The sequence below is a fragment of the Hesperophylax consimilis genome, chromosome 18, assembly GCF_061612785.1.
Source record: "Hesperophylax consimilis isolate HC1 chromosome 18, BYU_Hcon_1.0, whole genome shotgun sequence".
Classification (NCBI taxonomy): domain Eukaryota; kingdom Metazoa; phylum Arthropoda; class Insecta; order Trichoptera; family Limnephilidae; genus Hesperophylax; species Hesperophylax consimilis.
Genome location: NC_142853.1, coordinates 23,765,637 through 23,783,979, shown reverse-complemented (window position 1 = coordinate 23,783,979; position 18,343 = coordinate 23,765,637). Strand labels below are relative to the sequence as shown.

The following is an 18,343-nucleotide window of genomic DNA, read 5'->3' as shown; positions in this document are numbered from 1 at the left end:
TTTCAGCGCACTGATGACGTCACGAAACTTAACACACAAATTAATTTAACCATGAAAACAAACATAAAAAAAATAAAAACAATATTTAAGTTTAGTAAAATTTTAAAAAATTAACTCAAATTCCTTATTGGGGATGTCAACGTGGACCATTGGCTCCAAACAGTTGGAACTGTGGCAAGGTATTCACAATTAAAACATTTTTTTCAGGATAAACAAAAATAAAATAATAACCAAATGGAATAACTTTAAAAAGTTTATTTACAAAAAATTATTTAACCTAATATTTACAAAATTCACGATTATGAAATAAATTTCAATGATTTTTCATAATATATGTATATTGATATTGTACCGCGCCAGGTGGACGTATTTATTGGGGTTCTCCACAAAATTGAAGAAGAAAAAATAATTATGCGTAACGTATTGTTTCTTCACATTACAATGATTTATTTCACAAACGCTTCAGGTGGTATTTTTCCTTCCTTGTTGAGATTATCAAAGACCAGCGCTGCACGTTGGTAGTCCCAGTTCGTTTGCTCCAAACAGCTGGAAGAAAAAAAGATAAATAATTAGTTGACCTGATCTAAGCCCCGTAAATATTTTTCATGTTTATATCATAAGACGTTTATAGCTAACATTATCTAAAAAAAAAAAAAAATATATATATATGAACTTGTTTTATTGCTGGTTTCCCAAACATGAGTTTTTTTTATTTTTTATAACATAGCAGCTATTTTGGGGAAACTTCTTTCTAAATATAAACAATATTATGAATACATTATCTGGTAAACAGAAAACAATTGCACAAAACTTAAGACGATGTACTACGTCGTGTAGTATTTTAAATCGAGCCGCTATCAATAACTGCCCTTACGTAGATGGCGATAAGGTTTAAATTCCCGCTTAACACCATCAGCCTGTTTTGATTTATGCAAGAAAAAAACATGGCCAAAAAGTGCCTTTTATTTTATTTTGTGGATGTTCAGGCATAAATATTAAATTTTTTACCTTAATTTTTTTTACTTAATTTGCCACATTATACAATAAAATCATAATCGAAAATGGGTTTGTAAGTAGGAGATTTTGAACTTTAAAGCAGTTTTCATAGGCCTTATAGAATATTTTTTTCTGGGCTTATAAAAAGACTTATCTAAAAAATACTCGATTATTTCAAAGGCCAACATGTATTCTACTCGCAGTATTTAATTAAAGCATCTGAAACATTTCTAAGCGATAAAATTTTCAAACCAAAAACACATGATTTTGCATTACTACATAGTGCATCGCCTTAAATCGTAGTTTTTCTTTGAAATTTTATCAAAATTCATCAAGGTAATTTTTGCGCAGTTCTGTAAATTCTCACCCGACAGTTGGAGGAGATTTAGATTTTATAGATTTAAAGATATTTTGATGATTTCCCTACTTCGACATTCGAGAGGTTAAGCATGTAGATTGTAGATCTTTAGATGGGTCTGTCATGTTTTAAAAAGTTTTAACAAAGTAATAAAATATAATTTTTGAAATGATGTAAGAATAAAAATAACCTTGTGCTCCATTGTAGGTTCATATTGGTGTGCTGAGCAAATGCCTGCAGCATCTGCTGATGGGTGTCTGGCTGTGGGGCTTGCATGGGGGCCATGGGGTTCATGGGGGCCTGCATGGGGTTCATAGGGTTCATGGCGGGGTGCATCTGGTTCATGGGGGGCTGCATAGGGTTCATGGAGGCCTGCGGGAGGGAGTAGGGGGGTGGGGGCCCGACAGGCTCGCGCGTCTTGAAACTTTTCTCTTCCTACAAAAAAAAATAATAATTAAACCATCTCAGTAAATTCTCGATTTTTAAGGTAATATTTTAAAAGCACTAATTTACTTATAAATTTGTCCAAATATCATGTTATTTATTTGTTTTAATGAGGCTGATGACCTGAAGAGAATTGTTGCATTAGTATTGGTGAAAGCGATGACGTTACAATACATCTAGACTTGCTATTAAAATAAAATGTGGCAAGTAAGAAACACTCATATGGTTCCAATAAATTCTTAATTCAAACGTTGTTCATATAAGACAAAGATAGACAGTCAAAGAATATGTGTGTAAGAACAAAATAAAAGTTAGGACCGGGCGGTGTTTTTGTATTTTAAAGTTGCATTGAATACTACATTATACATCATGTGTGACTGAGATGGCAAGAAATGCTTACCCGCTTACACTAAGACGAATATGGAAAGCTGTATGAGATGACCTAATAAGTCAGTAGGTTTACCTTCTTATACCTATGTGTTGCTACATTTGCTATCTCACTTTCTCTAATAGCGCTGAAAGTCTTCGGGAAACAATTTAAATAGTTGTATTTTTTTATTATAATAAATAGTTTGCTTGTACATATTTACAAATTAAATGTTATTCCTTGACTTTTTGTGTTTGCCGTGTAATACAAACACTTTCTCATACACACAAGAGTGTTTTGGCACTTCTTACGCAATGAAGAGGTAGCACACGTGACAGTTTAGTACTAAAACTAAGATATCTAAAGACAAATGTTTTATTTTTGCTTGCCACTTTGAAAGCTTTACAACGTGTCTATTTGTATTGTAACGACATTGGGTGACAGCCACTAAAAGTCAACAAAACTGAACACATTTGACAGATGAAACAATTTCTGTGTTTGAAATGCTCAGACATTTGAATCACGAAACACGCCCACATCACATTTCTTTTGGTCTTTATTCTATGGGTAAAATAGTGATTTATACAAAGATTGATGACTTACTTGTTCAATGGTTGCATTGGTGATATGGACCATATCGTTCCTTATGCAGAAGCCACTGCCGTGAGGTACGATGATCATGGTTTTGTGGAATGCTCTCAGTGGCGGGTTGGAGTGCGGTTTGCTAGCTCCTACAGTTGCCAGTTCCTTGAATACTCCGCTGACTGTTAGCATGATGATCGCAGGCTGAAAGAAAAGTCATAAACTGATTATTGTTGAAATCAACGGAAAAAATATATTAACAAAACATGTGTTTGTGTTTTATTAAAAGGGCCGATACATTGACCACTCGGGTCAGTAGTGCTGTATTTGTCAAGGAACATCATAAGCCGTTGAGTCAAATTGTGCTATATCGGTCACAAGATGTTTTATTAAAGTAAAATAAAATTTGTTTGAGAAAGAAAGAAAAGCAACCTTCCAATTTAAATGGTGTCTCCTAATACATCATACAGTCTTTTTTTTCTATTTTTTATAAAATGACAAGTTTATATTGCAAGTATTTTTAATAATAATAAAGCAGATACTTACGGTAAACAAGGTTAGATCGACGCAGAAGCTGAGGGGATCGTGTTGTGATTTAGGCAGGTCGTTGAGGAACGAGACCACTTGGAGCCGACCGTTCTTCAGGTTTCTTCTCCGGATATCTCGCTCCTGTAACCGCATGATGTTACGACTCACCGTTATGTAAGCATTTAGCCTGGAAATAAAATGTACAAATTAAACACTGTTGAGGCCAAAGGCGTGAACATGAGTAGAAAACACTCCCAATTATCCTGAGCCTGCGGGACTTTGAAGGTACACCCACCCTGTCCCACCCCGGTATAGGTGACTTATGGTCACCCCTTCGGAGCTCTCGCATGAATCTAATTTTTTTGAATAAAAGGCTCTACAATTTATATAAATGAAGCTAGGCCTTCAAAGTCCCCTGTGTGTAAGCCTGCGGGACTATGTGAGGCTGAAGGTCACCAAACACAGCTAAATTCATTTTAACCATTTTATCGGAAGACAAGTAATATTTTGTAAATGTCTCGAAGCCAAACATAATATTGATAATTATATTTGAAATAATTGACAGGCTTCTAAAATGTCAGCGTGTTACTTGGGAATTTTCATAAGACAGTATTGAAATGCTTTAAAAACTTCTAAAACCGAGCTCTGTACACTGCACATTGCAGTGCACCTGAAGGTAGTCAAGATATCACTGAACTGCTATTGTAGTTGGTTGGATCCTAAGGGTTAAGCCACATTTCGATTCTGAATGATGGTCTTTCATCAGGGTGATACTGAGAGTATCTACTACTCTGGATCGTGTTGCAAATATACAATAATATATTATTATATATGAATTAAATAACACATCATATTCATTAAATAAGTTTATTTGTGCATGCCAGGATTTGACTCCGCGACCTTTGGATTCGTATTCAAGGATCTTAACTGCTCAACAAAGGTGAAAATGTTAAATAATTTCACAATAATATATTATGCAAGAACAACACTTAATCAAATAGAACGATACTTAATCAAATAGAACAATACTTAATCAAATAGAACGGCACTTAACGAAATAGAGCGAAACATAATCAAAAAGAACAACCACTTAATCAAATAGAAAGACCTTTAATCAAATAGAACGACACTTAATCCAAAGTATTGGGTGGGTACAGTATCGAATCCTATTACTACATGTACTCCTAATGTTAAAGATTGTTCTAATAGCAGAAGAAAGGGAGGTAGAGATGCAGTGTGTGATTTACCTGTTATAGGAAGAACCCTGCACCTGACCGGGTCCGTAATACGCAGTCATGGAGAACATGGCGTTCTCGTGATATGCGTCCAGTAGAGACTGGCGCGACTCCGAGTCGTAGATGGCGAAGTACTGCTCCAGGAACTGACGCACGATGAGTTGACCCTCGGCGTTGCAGAGGAACGAGGCACGGCTGGGGGGGAGGCTGACCTCGTCGTTGATGTCGAAGCCTATGACCGGAGGGAGGTCATTTCCGTCCTGAACATTAAACAATCAAGGTCAAGGAAACATAAGAGATCGATGGCTCAGTGGGTAGGACACTCAGCAGATTTAAACATACATGGTGTCCAGAAACTAGAGGTAAAAGCGGGAAAATGATGAATACTTCACATAGATAACCCATAAAAACTTTTTTTTTTCATTCTGTGCCTTATAAAATTAAAAATTTATTGGAGCCGAACTACATCTACGGCGCATTTTAAAAGACAATAAAAAGAGGGTTATAACCCCGTCGTCGTAGAGTCTGAATATTTAGAATTTAATCACAATAAATTCTAACTCTAAACTCAAAATTACTGAAAAAGAAAATGAAAAAAATTACAAAGCTTTACCGCAAAATCCACTTCAAATGTGATGTAGATTTACCTGTTTCCCACTTGTACAGTGAGAAATTTAGGAAAATATGAATAAGAGCGTGTGTTTTTTGCTATGGATTCAATTCCTTCGTGTTGAAGCGCCTAATATATCTCGATTTTACCAAAAGAGTTAATTTTAACCCTAGTCTTTTTGGAGACATTTCTCCCAGCCTGACACGAACTAATAATAGTCATGCTATCTCATTTTGTATTACGGTAGGATATAATATTTATACAGTGTTAGAAAGAGAGAAAACCACATTTTCAGTTTGCATTGAAAAGTTTCCGCAAACGCTACTGAAAAATTTGAATTAATTCTATGAAACAACATTTAGCCTGTGAAAAATATTTGTCAAGGTTCGCAAATTATATAATAAATATTTTTATAAAAAATTTTAAACCAAAAAAAAAGTTAGTTTTATATCTAATAGATTTGTCTAATTAAATTTTAGTTTCATGTAAATTGGTAATTACGGTTTACATGACACAAACCATCAGTAAACGGAGTTAAAACTTTATCTATGTTTGCGTTCAGAATTTAAATATTTTTGATTGCATTGTCGATTTGTAATGCTAAAATCTTTCCTCTGCATTCAAGAACGGTATTTTTTTATTGAAATATGTTCAAAAACAGCCAATCTATCTGACTTTTGTCAAGGCCAGAGGGCTTAATAATACCTGGAGTAGACTGACTGCCTGCTGCGATAGCCCTAAGCTGGCATTGGGTCAACTCAAACTTATGAAAAAACATAAACAAGCCATATACAGAATACAGAAGACAATACAATATTGTCATATCCCGGCTATGTGAACCGCTTCGATCGCACAGGACTGGATAATGTGACAATAAAACAACCACACCGTTGTCCAAATGGGGAATGCTGCGAAAATGGACACACGAAAACGCGCATTAGGGGCGAGTTTGCAAAAAAATATGAGGTCTTTTAATACCAAAATGTATTGGAATTATTGGTGGACGAACTAAATAATAAACGAAATACGAGAGTCGAGGTATGTACGCTTGGAACGACTGGCTATTGCCCTACTGTCTCTCCCAAGCGCGTTTATGTGAAGACAATGCGGTCATACAAGACATTGTATTGCAGAAATAGTCTGCCCGTCTTGGTCAAGGTCTTGGTTCATTGTCCTGCCCTCCTTCACACTAAAACAATGGGTCCTGATCTGGGACAGTACAATATTTACAACTAGGCATTGGCCGTGTGATGCCTTATTTATTCGGTATTTGTGATGTAAAAGAAACTACGCTCTTGACAAAAAGATCGTAACCTTTTTACGTTTTGAGGCAATGCATGTGTTTTAGTGAAACTTCATGTATCACATACGCTAAAGAGATCCGGGTACGGTGATAGCCGGCGATGGATCATATAGGTGTGACAGCCGCTTAGTACAGGTGAAACGTTACAAAAGGGATACAAGGTAACAAACAACAACAGGTAGTAGTAGAATAGAGAAATGATCTTACCAGTCGCATCACTTTGGGAAACCTCTTGCGGATCTCTCTGAAGACAATTCAAATATTTGGAGCGAGAAGAAACACAATTCCTCCTCTGAAACTCTCAAGGATTACACAACATATTAAACAGTCAACAAATGTTCATAATGGAATAACCACAAACACCATATTCTAGAACAATAAATGTTACAACTTGTTCAGTTTTGGAGGCCTGAAAATACAACTATCACGAGGATATCCGATTATGAACTTTTTTTTTAACCCTTTAGATGCGTTAATTGACTATTTTTTTCAATGTCAATAATCTATGGAAAAAATAAAGTAGGATAATATTTTTATTTTTTTTTTACATTTATTTTATTGGCTAAATTACAAAAAAATTATTTTTTTATATACTCAAGTAAGAGTAAATCCTCAAATTGTAATATTTAATTATTGAAGACAATGAAAAAAGTCAATAGATGTCGCACATCAAAATAAAAATAGGATATATTTATCAAAGACACGAGTCTAGATTGTATTTAGTTTGAGTTGAATCTTGCGATCATACATAAAGTTATTTTCTTCGATAATTAAAAAAAAATTAATTGCCAATATGTATTTCCAATGTCGAATGAGCAAGTGGCAGGGACACTTGTTCCTCATGCTGTGACCAGGTTTGCGAGACATTTTGTCCCAGAATTTATTTCGCACACCGCACTCAAGATGCATAAAGTGCGGAACGCTGATATACCGCACCTAAAGGGTTAAGTTACCGTAGTTTTGCTTTGCTTAAAGATTCCGAATACCTATGTTGTGTATTATATCTTACACAGAAGCAAAATATAATTCACTTATTATTGTAATATGTTATTTATTTATTTACACTTTTTTTTTCTTTGTGCTGGATTATCAACATTATTTAGATAAAGCAAGTGCACTGTGCCACTTTCAACTTTCAGGCCTACAAATCGAGTTGCAAACATATTCAGAACTCACTTGAAAACTCTGAACATACTTTATTAATTATAATTTTTTTATATAAATAATCCGTCAATAGAGAAGTTAACAAATATTTTTATAAATTACTCAATAACAATCTTCACAAATGCCTTTCAAGAAAACTTTAAATTTAAAAAAGACAACAGTTTTGCAGCACAATTATTAACTCTTCTTGCCAAAGTAATTTTTTTTCACATGAATTTTTTTTTCATTTCTCAAGCAATCAGTTTCCAAAACAAATACCAAACTGTAGTATCAATTTTATTTTTCCAACGTTATACACAAGGTCATTATAATAACATGGGCAGAAATCTGGACACTTCAACTTAACCAATCACCTTTCTTTCTGAGCCTTTAATTCATCGCACATTCGAACAGGGGCATTGGTGCTCCGCAGTCTGTTCCGTGGAGATACCGACATGACACCGGCCCTCTTAATACGGAGTAATCTCAGACACATTGCAGCGATAGCCTTCCAACATCACCTTTGTAGCGTGAGACATTAAAACGCCTTCACGCAATCCAAATGACGAGTGTTTCCATAATGAAAGAAAATCATTTATGAATTCGTCACCAAAACATATTAAGGTGATGTGCCCACACTTGGATCACGCATTTCAACTCTACCGCAGATGCCGGCGAGTGAAATATCCCTTCTTCACTGTGACCGGTGTTCGATGATGGTGAAGAGATTAAAACCGGCAATTTAAAACAATATTCCAGACTGGAGCACTCAAATAACTTTCCGATGATAAGATACTTTGTCCGGTATTTGTAAGGAAGTGTTGTATTATGCGAGATCGGGTGATAGACTTTTTTTCACCTCCAGCACTAAGTGTTTTGTGCTCTGTTGGTTTGAGGGTTGCTATCCTTTTTTGCAACACTTTGTGATATTGTGGCAAAGAACAACCAAGAATTGCAGCGGCGTATAAATGAACACAATAACAATTTGAAAGACGGATGTAAAGATACGCAATTTCAACTTGGAAAAATAATTACATACTGTTAGCTACTCTCAATTGACGGAACATTTCTAACTGAGTCTTAGAGCAAATATTGTATCACCATTCTTCAAATACGAGGCTCTACTGAGATTGTATATTATTAAGGGGATATTTCACCATCCTCTTGAAAGCACGCAAATATGCAATTGTGTGCAAATATGGCATCTCTAAAACACACTATTTATAAACAATTTACAAACATATTTCATATGATTTTCCAAAATTTGTATTTTATAATGGTTTATGGAGATACAATATCTGTGTTCCAAGTCATCAACATAGGATCTTTAGAATTTTCCTTCAATGGGAATAAGTGGTTTAGTGCAGTAAAGCCGCATTTCATCTTTCAATGCCTTTGGGGTTTCCTCCCTGTGGCTTCTGTCTACGTTACCTCACATACACATCCTTTTCTTTGAAGCGGTCAGCAAGAGGGTTACCTTCGAGGTAAAGTTCAACCAGGGGCAGACCCGTCAAGGGCTCCAAAGAGTTTATGTGGGGAATCTGAAAGAAAAATATACATTAGTTATTTATCCACTAATTGATACACTTATACTAACCATTTATTTAATTATTACAAATGAACATTGGACAGTAAAAAATAAATATAATTTGATATACAATTTCCTTGGTATCAAGCTCTAACAGTACAGTCTCTAAAATCCGAACAATCAAAAATGGAGCCTGAATTTTTAAGAAACAGCTGGACTAACTAACTAACCATCACGCCAATAGGCAGTGCGGACGGACCGCCAAACAACTCGGTCTTGGAACACACTTACACATACATCGTCTCATACATACTCTTCTATATTATTCTAACTGGAACAGCTGGATTTTTTAAAAATTAGAGTTTGACATTTTCCTGGACATAGTTGTAAATTTTATTATTTTTAACTTTTAAATAGGATACTGTGGATTTACTAAAGTTACATTCCCTCGCTAACTTTGTAAAACCCTCTCCACTTTCAAGTCTTTTTACAATTACACTTTTTTCTTCGATGTCATCTGTTTTCCACCCACGCACCCCGTCACCCTATATATCAGATTACTAATTACGGGTCGGTAATTTTGCGCTTACTTGTCAAGTTATATGTTAATAATCATTGCGTGCAATAATCCGAAGGTTTTGAACCTGATTGTACGTAGAATGATTAAATGATAAATAAGTCCCAAGTCCCAGTGTTTGAATCAAAAAGCTTTGGAGCAAGTGGATGTGCGTGTGTATTATGAAGTATGATTACAAGAAATAAGAAGAGTGATAAGGTCATATGCTCTGATAGCCAGGCAGCCCTAATAGCACTGGAAAGTAACCGATGCAAGTCAAGACTGGTGGTGGAATGCAAGAACATTCTTAAAGAATTTGCTACCATCAATAAAATAACCCTTCTCTGTGTACCAGGACATAAAGACATTGAAGGCAATGAGCGGGCTGACGGATTAGCAAGGAAAGGGGCGAAAGCACCACTTGCGGGATCCAAGCCGGCCGTAGAAGTAGCAGCTTGCCACACCAAAATACATTTTGAAAGGTGGGCCAAATCCCGGCACTGGGTGGAATGGGAAAGAGCACCTGGAATGAGGCAATCCAAAGTACTCGTAAAAGGACTAGACCCAAGGTGAACCAGACAACTACTCAGTATGGACAGAAACTCACTGAGGGAACTGGTAGGACTACTAACGGGACACTGCCATCTCAGGAGACACATGCAGATGTTGGGAGTGGATGCAGATGAAGGAAATGTGAAAAGGATGAAGAGACTCCAAATCACCTTTGGTGCCAATGTCCCGCCCTGTTGGGAACAAGGCTCAGATACCTGGGAAGATACATTGTAGAACCAGAAGACATAGCCACATACCCAATGATAACCCTGGTAATCTTTATAGAAGGGACCGGGATACTGTTAAAGGAATGAGGTAAAATGGGAGATAGCACAATGGGCCTATGGCCTAAGTGCTCACGGGAACCCGTCATAACCCGTCATTACGTCACCTGTCTCCTATATATATATATAAATTAAATAAAAAAGGTCCTAGGACAGAAGGCAGCAGTCAGGTAATGCAATCACTATTATTGGAGGACTGAACTCAAAAGTAATTTCTAATTTTAGATTAAATGTTGTAATAGTTTAGTACTCACCCTGTTTTTAGCTAGATATAATATTTTAAGGTTGGGTAATTTAGTCAGCAGACTCTTGAAGTGGTCTAGGACGTGAAGTTTATTTTCATTTAAATTAAGCGCCTGTATTTCTGGAATGTTTTCCGATATGATGTTTATGGCTGCCAGCATTATGGAGGGTCGGAATAATGCGCAAAAGACATCTACTAAACCTAGAACAATGAGAAATTTAACTTAAATTATGTTATTTGAACAATGATAATTCTTTTGCATGAATATAATATAAGCTGTAATAAAACATAATTATTAAAAAATGGTCAAATTTCTATTCTTATTAATGTGCCAAATTATTAGATAATTACAATGCTAAAGATGGTTTGATCATTCTATTATATGATGTGATAGAATTAGACGCTCCGGCTCCCTAAAGATGAGGTGGGCTGACAGTTTGAAAATAACTGAAGATTTCGTATTGCTAGGGGCCGCAAAGAATCGGCAAATCTGGAATAATTTGAACGAGGCCAAAAAACTTTTGAAAAATATGAGGAAGAAGATGCTGTGGAACTATTATTTTTCTTCTAACCCAAAATATTCGTTCTAAAGATAAGGAAGATTAAAAATTTTTTAAAGGTATTGTAAAACAATATAATATATTATGTCTCTGTAAATTGATTAATAAAAAATAAATACAATTATCCTTGCCCAATACTAATTAGCGAACAATTCATAATATTATTTTTTAATGATAAACTAATGTTTATAAGATAAGGTATTTAAATACATGGCACAAGGTATAACAATTTATTATAAGCAATAATTACTCACCTAAAATATCCGTACAAATTTAAAATAACTCTTGAGTAAAAAAAAATTCCGTCGACGGGAATTGAACCCGCACCCTCTGACTGCCAGTCAGGTTCTTTGAACCTGGGAATAAGCCGACGTAGCTTAGTAGTTCAGAGCAACTGATCGGCAATCAGAAGGTGCGGGTTCAATTCGAATCGGCGGCATTTATTTTTACTTGGGAGATATTTTCAATTTGTATGGATATTTCAAGAGAGTAATTATTGCTTATAATAATTCATAATATTGTAAAGGCATACAGCTCAGTCTATGTCAAGTTCTACCTCCATCTTGGCATACACGATGTAACAAAGGGGTGACTACATCAGGTCCATAAAATGCTTCATGACTACAATATATGTTTGTGAAATAATTTAAATAAATTTAAAAAAAATAGCTTACTAGGATCAGCGTGAAACTTTGTCAGGTCCAACGCTTTGGTAGCGGGATTGTAGCGACCTGCCATTGCTATCTTCATCTTGTCCAGGAGGTCTTTATCCACCTGCACGTGCGGCGTGCCGCTCTTCACTTTCACGGCAAGCTTGAATCCGTTGGGCATTGTGATCGTCCTGTCCAGGTTGTTCAGCTTTTCCGCCATTCCGAAATCATCCACGTAGAAAATAGCCGCATTGCCGACAACGGAATAAAAATAAGGCACAAATGTTTCCGGCGATAAAGCGGTCAGAAGCGCATTGAGAAGGAAATTCTTTTCGTGCTGCTGACCAAAGGGTATGGTAATCTGGTACCATGGTGAGATTCCTGGTAATAGCTTTCTGGGGATGTGGTTTGGGCGAGGGGCGGGAGAGTTGACCCTTCCGTCTCTCCTGCCTCTTCCGCGGAAGTTCCCACGGAAGTTGTTGTTTGGGTTTCTGCCGACTGCGTTGGAGCTCTGCCCGCTCATATCGATGTCTTCATCGTTGAAGTGCTTTATGGCGGCATCCCAACTTCTGTTATTCTTGTTTTTATGGATTTTGTTAGCATTCGGTTTGAAGCTGACCCTTCTGACATTGTTTTCATTTCCACGATTATCATGTTCTAGAAAATAAATAATGTAGAGTAAATAACCAGAGAAAACACCAATAATGAATAACAGAAAAATAGCAAGCCCGTAACATTGCGGTCAGATGGGAACACTTATATTTTCACATATATATAAGTATTATACATAGTGTTAGCATTTAAAGCAAGAAAATTAGATTTCATATCAGTGATGATCTTGGTAATTATTTACCTAACCGCCACAATTTTAGGAACACGTTATGGAAATTATTTACACACTTTGTTTGAACAATTATTTACACATACAAAATAGGTTATCGGATTCTTAGTTTAGGCTAATAAGAAATTTATGCATTTTTAGATTGAAATTAAACTTTTGCAAATGTCACTCCATACTAAAGGAATTCAAAAAGGCGGCAAAAGGCACTATTTTGTAAAAAGTGTGGCGATTAGTTAAATATTTACCATAATCACTTCCAGTTTAAAAATTATCAAAATGCTGTCATCTGTCACTCCCAGAAATCTAATAGATACGTATGTAAAAACAAAAAAAAGTAAGGAAAATTTGTAATATCGAACATAGTTTCTTTGATAAATTGATACAATTTCATTCGATTAGATTATAACATGTTCAATAAACGTAAATTTGTTTTTAGATAATTTACTGCATTAAATTTTATGATATTTTCATGCTGACAATAAAAAGGAACTACGTGATAAAATTCATGTCAATAATGCCTGAACATTAGTTCAGCTTTAATATAGCACATTCTCAGCTCGGTCTCTGCATGCAATAAAAAAAACTTTCAAAATAGAAAATGACTTACCATTATACGCATTCGAATATCCTCGCTGGTCTCTCTGTTGTCCATCTCCCCTGTCTCTATCTCCTCCATTATTCCAATTGCGTCCTCCCCTACCACCACCACGTTTAGGCATATTAACCAATAAAATAATATTATATTAACGTGGAAACGTAGCTAATGAATATTCAGCTCAAATATAACTTCAACAACAAAAAAGTCATAAATGTAACAAAAAAAAAGGTACTAACAAAGCAAATCTGCTTTTCAACACCAAATAGAATTCTTTTTCCTTTTTCCCCGACGTGCAACGCGACGTGACGTACAACTTATCAGTGATGCCAACTTTGCTCAACTGCCAACCCATTGCCAACCTATAAATACAAAATCTTAATAATCGGTTGTTATGCGATAAAAACATAATATCAGCCAGTACTTGACTGAGAATCGCTATAAGTATTAAATAAGTCCGTTCAAAATTAAAGTAATCTTCAAAAACGTTTTTTTATAAAAATAATGTCTTTTCAGTATTAAACAATGTAATTTTGGTTGCAATGAAGGTAACTTCTAATATTAAAAAAATACTTTATTCTTATTAATAGCATAGTTGCCTTCCAAGCGTTTGTTCGGGATTCGATTCTCGACCGGGGCAATATTATTTGGTAATTAAAATTATTCATTTTTAATTTTTGTTTTTAAAAACACGTCTTTTAGTTTGTGTCCTGTGATTTTCAGTGTTTTTAAAATAAAATAACCTTTTTATTTTGGTTAGACATTTGGTTCCTAACTTATAATATATTTGTTTTAGTTAACAGCAATTTCATTCAATGGAGATTACACTGAATGAAAACTGTGGCATCTCAAACAACAAAGATTTACGGAATGTCTATTCCCACATTTTTTCCTAACTGAAATGAAACATTTGAATTTAAAATTAAGGCGACATACGACTCTAATAACGGGAGTTTGCTCGGCGCTCACATTTGAATTATTTCTGATGAACGTATTACTAAATTCTCAATTGTTTCTAGAGAAATCCTCACGGGCGTAAGTAAAAATATATTTTTATCATTAAAATATTTTATGTAAAACGGTTTGAAAATTTTATAAAAAGTTTTTAACTATAAAATTAGCAGTAAGCATCAGATTTTTTGAACAAGATGATTTAGTAAATTCCCGGGAAGAAACTCTAGAAACATTTGAAAAATTAAATAATACGTTCATCTGAAACAATTCAAATAAAGCACACGGAAAGATCGATTTTCGTGGCCTGTAAAGGCAAAGTTGACAGATTATGTATATACATATTATATATACACAAAAATTATGAAAATATCTTAAAAAACACGACTCGTTTACAATACAGCAAAATCTCTCGACAAATTCCTAGTCTGCCTTTAAAGATACACTGCGAATTATTTCATACCTCTTCTTCATTAAGGAAACTTAATAACGAGAAATATGTTATAAATCCGTAGAAATTCGGAATGCAGGGGCTTAATGAAAGGTCATAGTCCGAAGGAACAAATATTTCTTCGAGAAATTAAATGATGTCTGCCGTAATCTCTTTTTAAAAATTGGTTAAATGACACTGCACAAATAGTGGGATTTTTTTCAAACAAGCTTGGTGATTAGCAAACAAAAAAAAATTACCAACAAAAATATTATGAGTCAATAATAAACAACGAAAATACTTTTTACGCCATGAAACATATTATCTCAGAAAATCCGAAAAGTTTAACCCCTGTTTCTACTTTTCAAGTAAGAACTTATTTAATGTGATGGTATCACTAAAATCTATGGTTTGGTAAAATGTACACGGTAGTCTGCCATGTTTTATTCTACATCTCGCGCAGTCCGGTTAGTTTCCGAAGCGCGTTTTTTTTTGCTATTTTATGTAAAACTCGTGTGTGTTGTGTATAATATGGATTCCATTTATGATAAAATATACAGTGTCCAAACCTTGTTTCACCCTTGGGTTTTTTTAACATTATATGTGTAAGGTGAATTCGTAAAGTGAGGCCCATAAAATCGTCTAACTTTACAGGTGAATGCTCTCGAGATAAGAACAGTGTTTTATTAGTGGAAATCGTATTTTAAATCAGTGAAAATAGTTCCAATACATGTTTCCATGTGTGTTTTAGGTAAATGTCCCAAAAGTCCACGTGTAAGGCCATCGGGCTTCCCATGCACATTTGTTATTATTTTGCTTGTGTGCTTTTGAACCCGTCACAGTAGGTAGCTAATATGGACGAGTCCATTTTGGACATTTCAGGGATTTCATAGTCTTTGCCGCTTATAACGGTTTTATACATATTATCATGTTATTGTCTTCATAATAATTTAGAATTAAAAAAATATTTCAGTTTTTCTCCGCTTTCGTTTCATTTAATCAGTTTTAATTCGATTTTAGAGTAAAGTTTTTTCCTCAAGAACCGAGGATCCAAATAAAATGTTTTCTTTTATCCTCGTGCGGATAATTTATAGAATTCAAGTCGTAATTGGTAATTTGTAATAAAACCGAAAGTAAAATATTGTTTCTTAGGCTGTAAATACGGGGGTCTATGTTTTAGTTTTGTCAGAGGTTAGTCACCCCTCACGCCGTTGTGTTTACAGAGGAGCCGATTTCATCAGAAATTGTGGCGCAGTAGTTGCTTATCGCATTGTGTGTGCATCTTGTTATCTACTGAAGGAAGCATCGATGCATGCGACAAGCGAGTTTGTGTCAGTGCCAATAACGCATGTTGTGTTCTGTTTTAAGGGTTAGTGTGTTGTTGAAAGTGACGATCCCTGCTCGCGGAGAGTGTCAAGTGTTAGTGTCAGTTGTGGTCTAGTGGGAAATGAGGATGTATAACTGTGGGGCAGTCGTGGGGTAGAGAGGCTGGAGCCCCTTGGCTTTGTTGGGCGCGCTGGTGCGGCCCTAGTGCTTCTAGGGGCTCCTCCAGAAGGCAACAAACATGGCGGCCTGGCATAAACATGATAACCTGCTGATGGACAACAATTCCAAAAACAAATGTAAGATATGTTTCTTTTTATTTATTATTATTTACAATTTCATTTGAACGAAAACAATAATAATAAATGTTTGCGCATTGTTTGCAGTTCTTTGAGATAACTATAAAATGCGGTGAGATACAAAAAATATTAATTTTCATATACGATTATAATAACTACGTAGTTTCTTACACAACTATGCCTTCTTCCGGAAATATTTAATAAAATTGATTGTAAGCGATTTTGCATTTTTCCATATGAAAATTAATATTTTTGAGCTTGCCAAAACAAACATTTTTCCACATTGGTTTTTCGGGTCAAATCGGAGTTACAAATTATATTTAATTTAGTTATATTCCTAAAACTCCGCGATATTTCCAATTATCATCACAATAATAAAAAAACATTTCAAGCAAAACTATATATATATATTATCTTTAAACAAAAATATGAACGATATATTATTGCAAAATTTTCAATAACATTTGTGTACAGACACTCAGGACATGTTAAATTTTGTCAAATTTTCTCAAAATAATTTTTGCAAAATGCGTCCTTGCCACTATGGCAGCATGGAGAATCTATGCATTGTGTCAATTCAATTTAGCACCTTTGTGTTTAAGGTATGCGGGTTTTTCCAAGAACTATCGGGCCAGGTATAAACCTAAACCCGAGGTTTGTTTGCACTGCTGGTACGAATGGTACAAAAATGATACACTCCTGCATCGAGATACATACCTATCTATTTTTAACCAAGTTACAACACATATTTTGAAAAGACTGATTTGTTTTATCCTCAGAAATGTGCTCCAAATAAATTTATGGATATCTCGGCCCAGCCTGACTTTTAAATGGATTAGAAAAAAATATACCTAATGAGCTATCTAATATTACACACGAAGTTTATAAGCTTGAAATAACGATAAACTTAATATGAAATAATATTAGTAAAACATGTAACAGTAACATAAAATAATATAAAAACTAGAAAAATACTACATACACGACAAATCACTAAAACTACATTACCAACGCTACTATAATTTCTAGGATTCAACAAAGTGCTGGTATAGATTACGCGTAATTCTATAAATGAAGTCAGTAAATATGTCAATATAACCCTCAAACTTGTTGCCCAGATCATGCATCCTATCGGTTAGTGAGTGTGTCTGATGGTTGGTTGTGTATGTATTGCAGAATAATGTTACATTTTGTCTTATGTTCCTAGTCGGCACATGTAATTTAATAGTGGCAACGATAGCAGGGCTGTCAACTGACATATTTAAATTTTATATATATGTATACGAATGTAGCAAGGAGGGTGTGCCGAGATAGAATTGTCTGGCGGTCTTTTCTCCCTGCCTACCCCTGCGTGGAAACTGCACGATGGTTCGTTAGTTAGGTTGAATTTCACGAAACTGCTTGCTTATTTATACTTACATACATTGTTATGAAAACAACAGTTGAATTTTATATATTTTTTAAATTATACAAAAATACAACCATTATGTTAAGAAATTAACATAATTACGTTAAAACAATATATAATTTAATAAAAAGACAGGATGTAGGTACCTACATAACCAAATTAAATTCATACTAGAATATCCAACTTAATGTGGAGATTATTGTTTGATTTGCAATGTACATAAATATGCATTAATTTAATGTTGAAATGTTTTTAGACCGTATTCGGATTTACTGTGGATATTATTACGAGTAACCTTAATTAATTTGGTACAAATAATATTAATAGTATCAAAACAATAAATATTTATGTCGAAATGAAACCTCACAAAGCTCACTGCCACTGCGTGTGAGCAATCGTTTGTAAATGATCAGCTGCTAGAGAACTGCTGAACTTTCCAGTGGCGTGGTTCACCGAATGCCCGGCCCCCAAGTTGGATATCAATCCACATTTTGTTCCGATCACTGCAAACCCTCCCCCCTTCGTTCCTTGAATGCACTGAAGAGCAACAGTGATA

At 34.9% G+C, this 18,343-nt stretch overlaps 2 protein-coding genes across 5 annotated transcripts in view; one reads left to right on the top strand and one right to left on the bottom strand.

The window, feature by feature from the left end:
- Positions 1-240: 240 nt before the first annotated feature.
- sbr (nuclear RNA export factor small bristles) lies at positions 241-13,708 on the bottom strand. The gene is made up of 10 exons (XM_089642710.1): positions 13,389-13,708; positions 11,965-12,597; positions 10,741-10,931; positions 8,998-9,107; positions 6,631-6,667; positions 4,523-4,770; positions 3,294-3,462; positions 2,769-2,951; positions 1,545-1,789; positions 241-546 (listed from the first exon to the last, which is right to left on the bottom strand). Exons 1-10 carry the CDS (start codon positions 13,498-13,500, stop codon positions 447-449), a joined length of 2,028 nt encoding a protein of 675 aa, XP_089498836.1. The 5' UTR covers positions 13,501-13,708; the 3' UTR covers positions 241-446.
- Positions 13,709-15,203: 1,495 nt separating this feature from the next.
- mnb (minibrain) overlaps positions 15,204-18,343 on the top strand; it is a 126,579-nt gene continuing 123,439 nt past the window's right edge. For 2 of the 4 annotated variants that reach the window (XM_089642709.1, XM_089642705.1), the window contains exons 1-2: positions 15,204-15,411; positions 16,126-16,379. In XM_089642709.1, coding sequence (XP_089498835.1) covers positions 16,322-16,379 — 58 coding nt within the window. In that variant the 5' untranslated portion in view covers positions 15,204-15,411; positions 16,126-16,321. Of the gene's footprint in view, positions 15,412-15,444; positions 15,509-16,125; positions 16,380-18,343 lie in introns of those variants that run through there. The other 2 variants (XM_089642706.1, XM_089642707.1) reach the window with 2 other exon arrangements.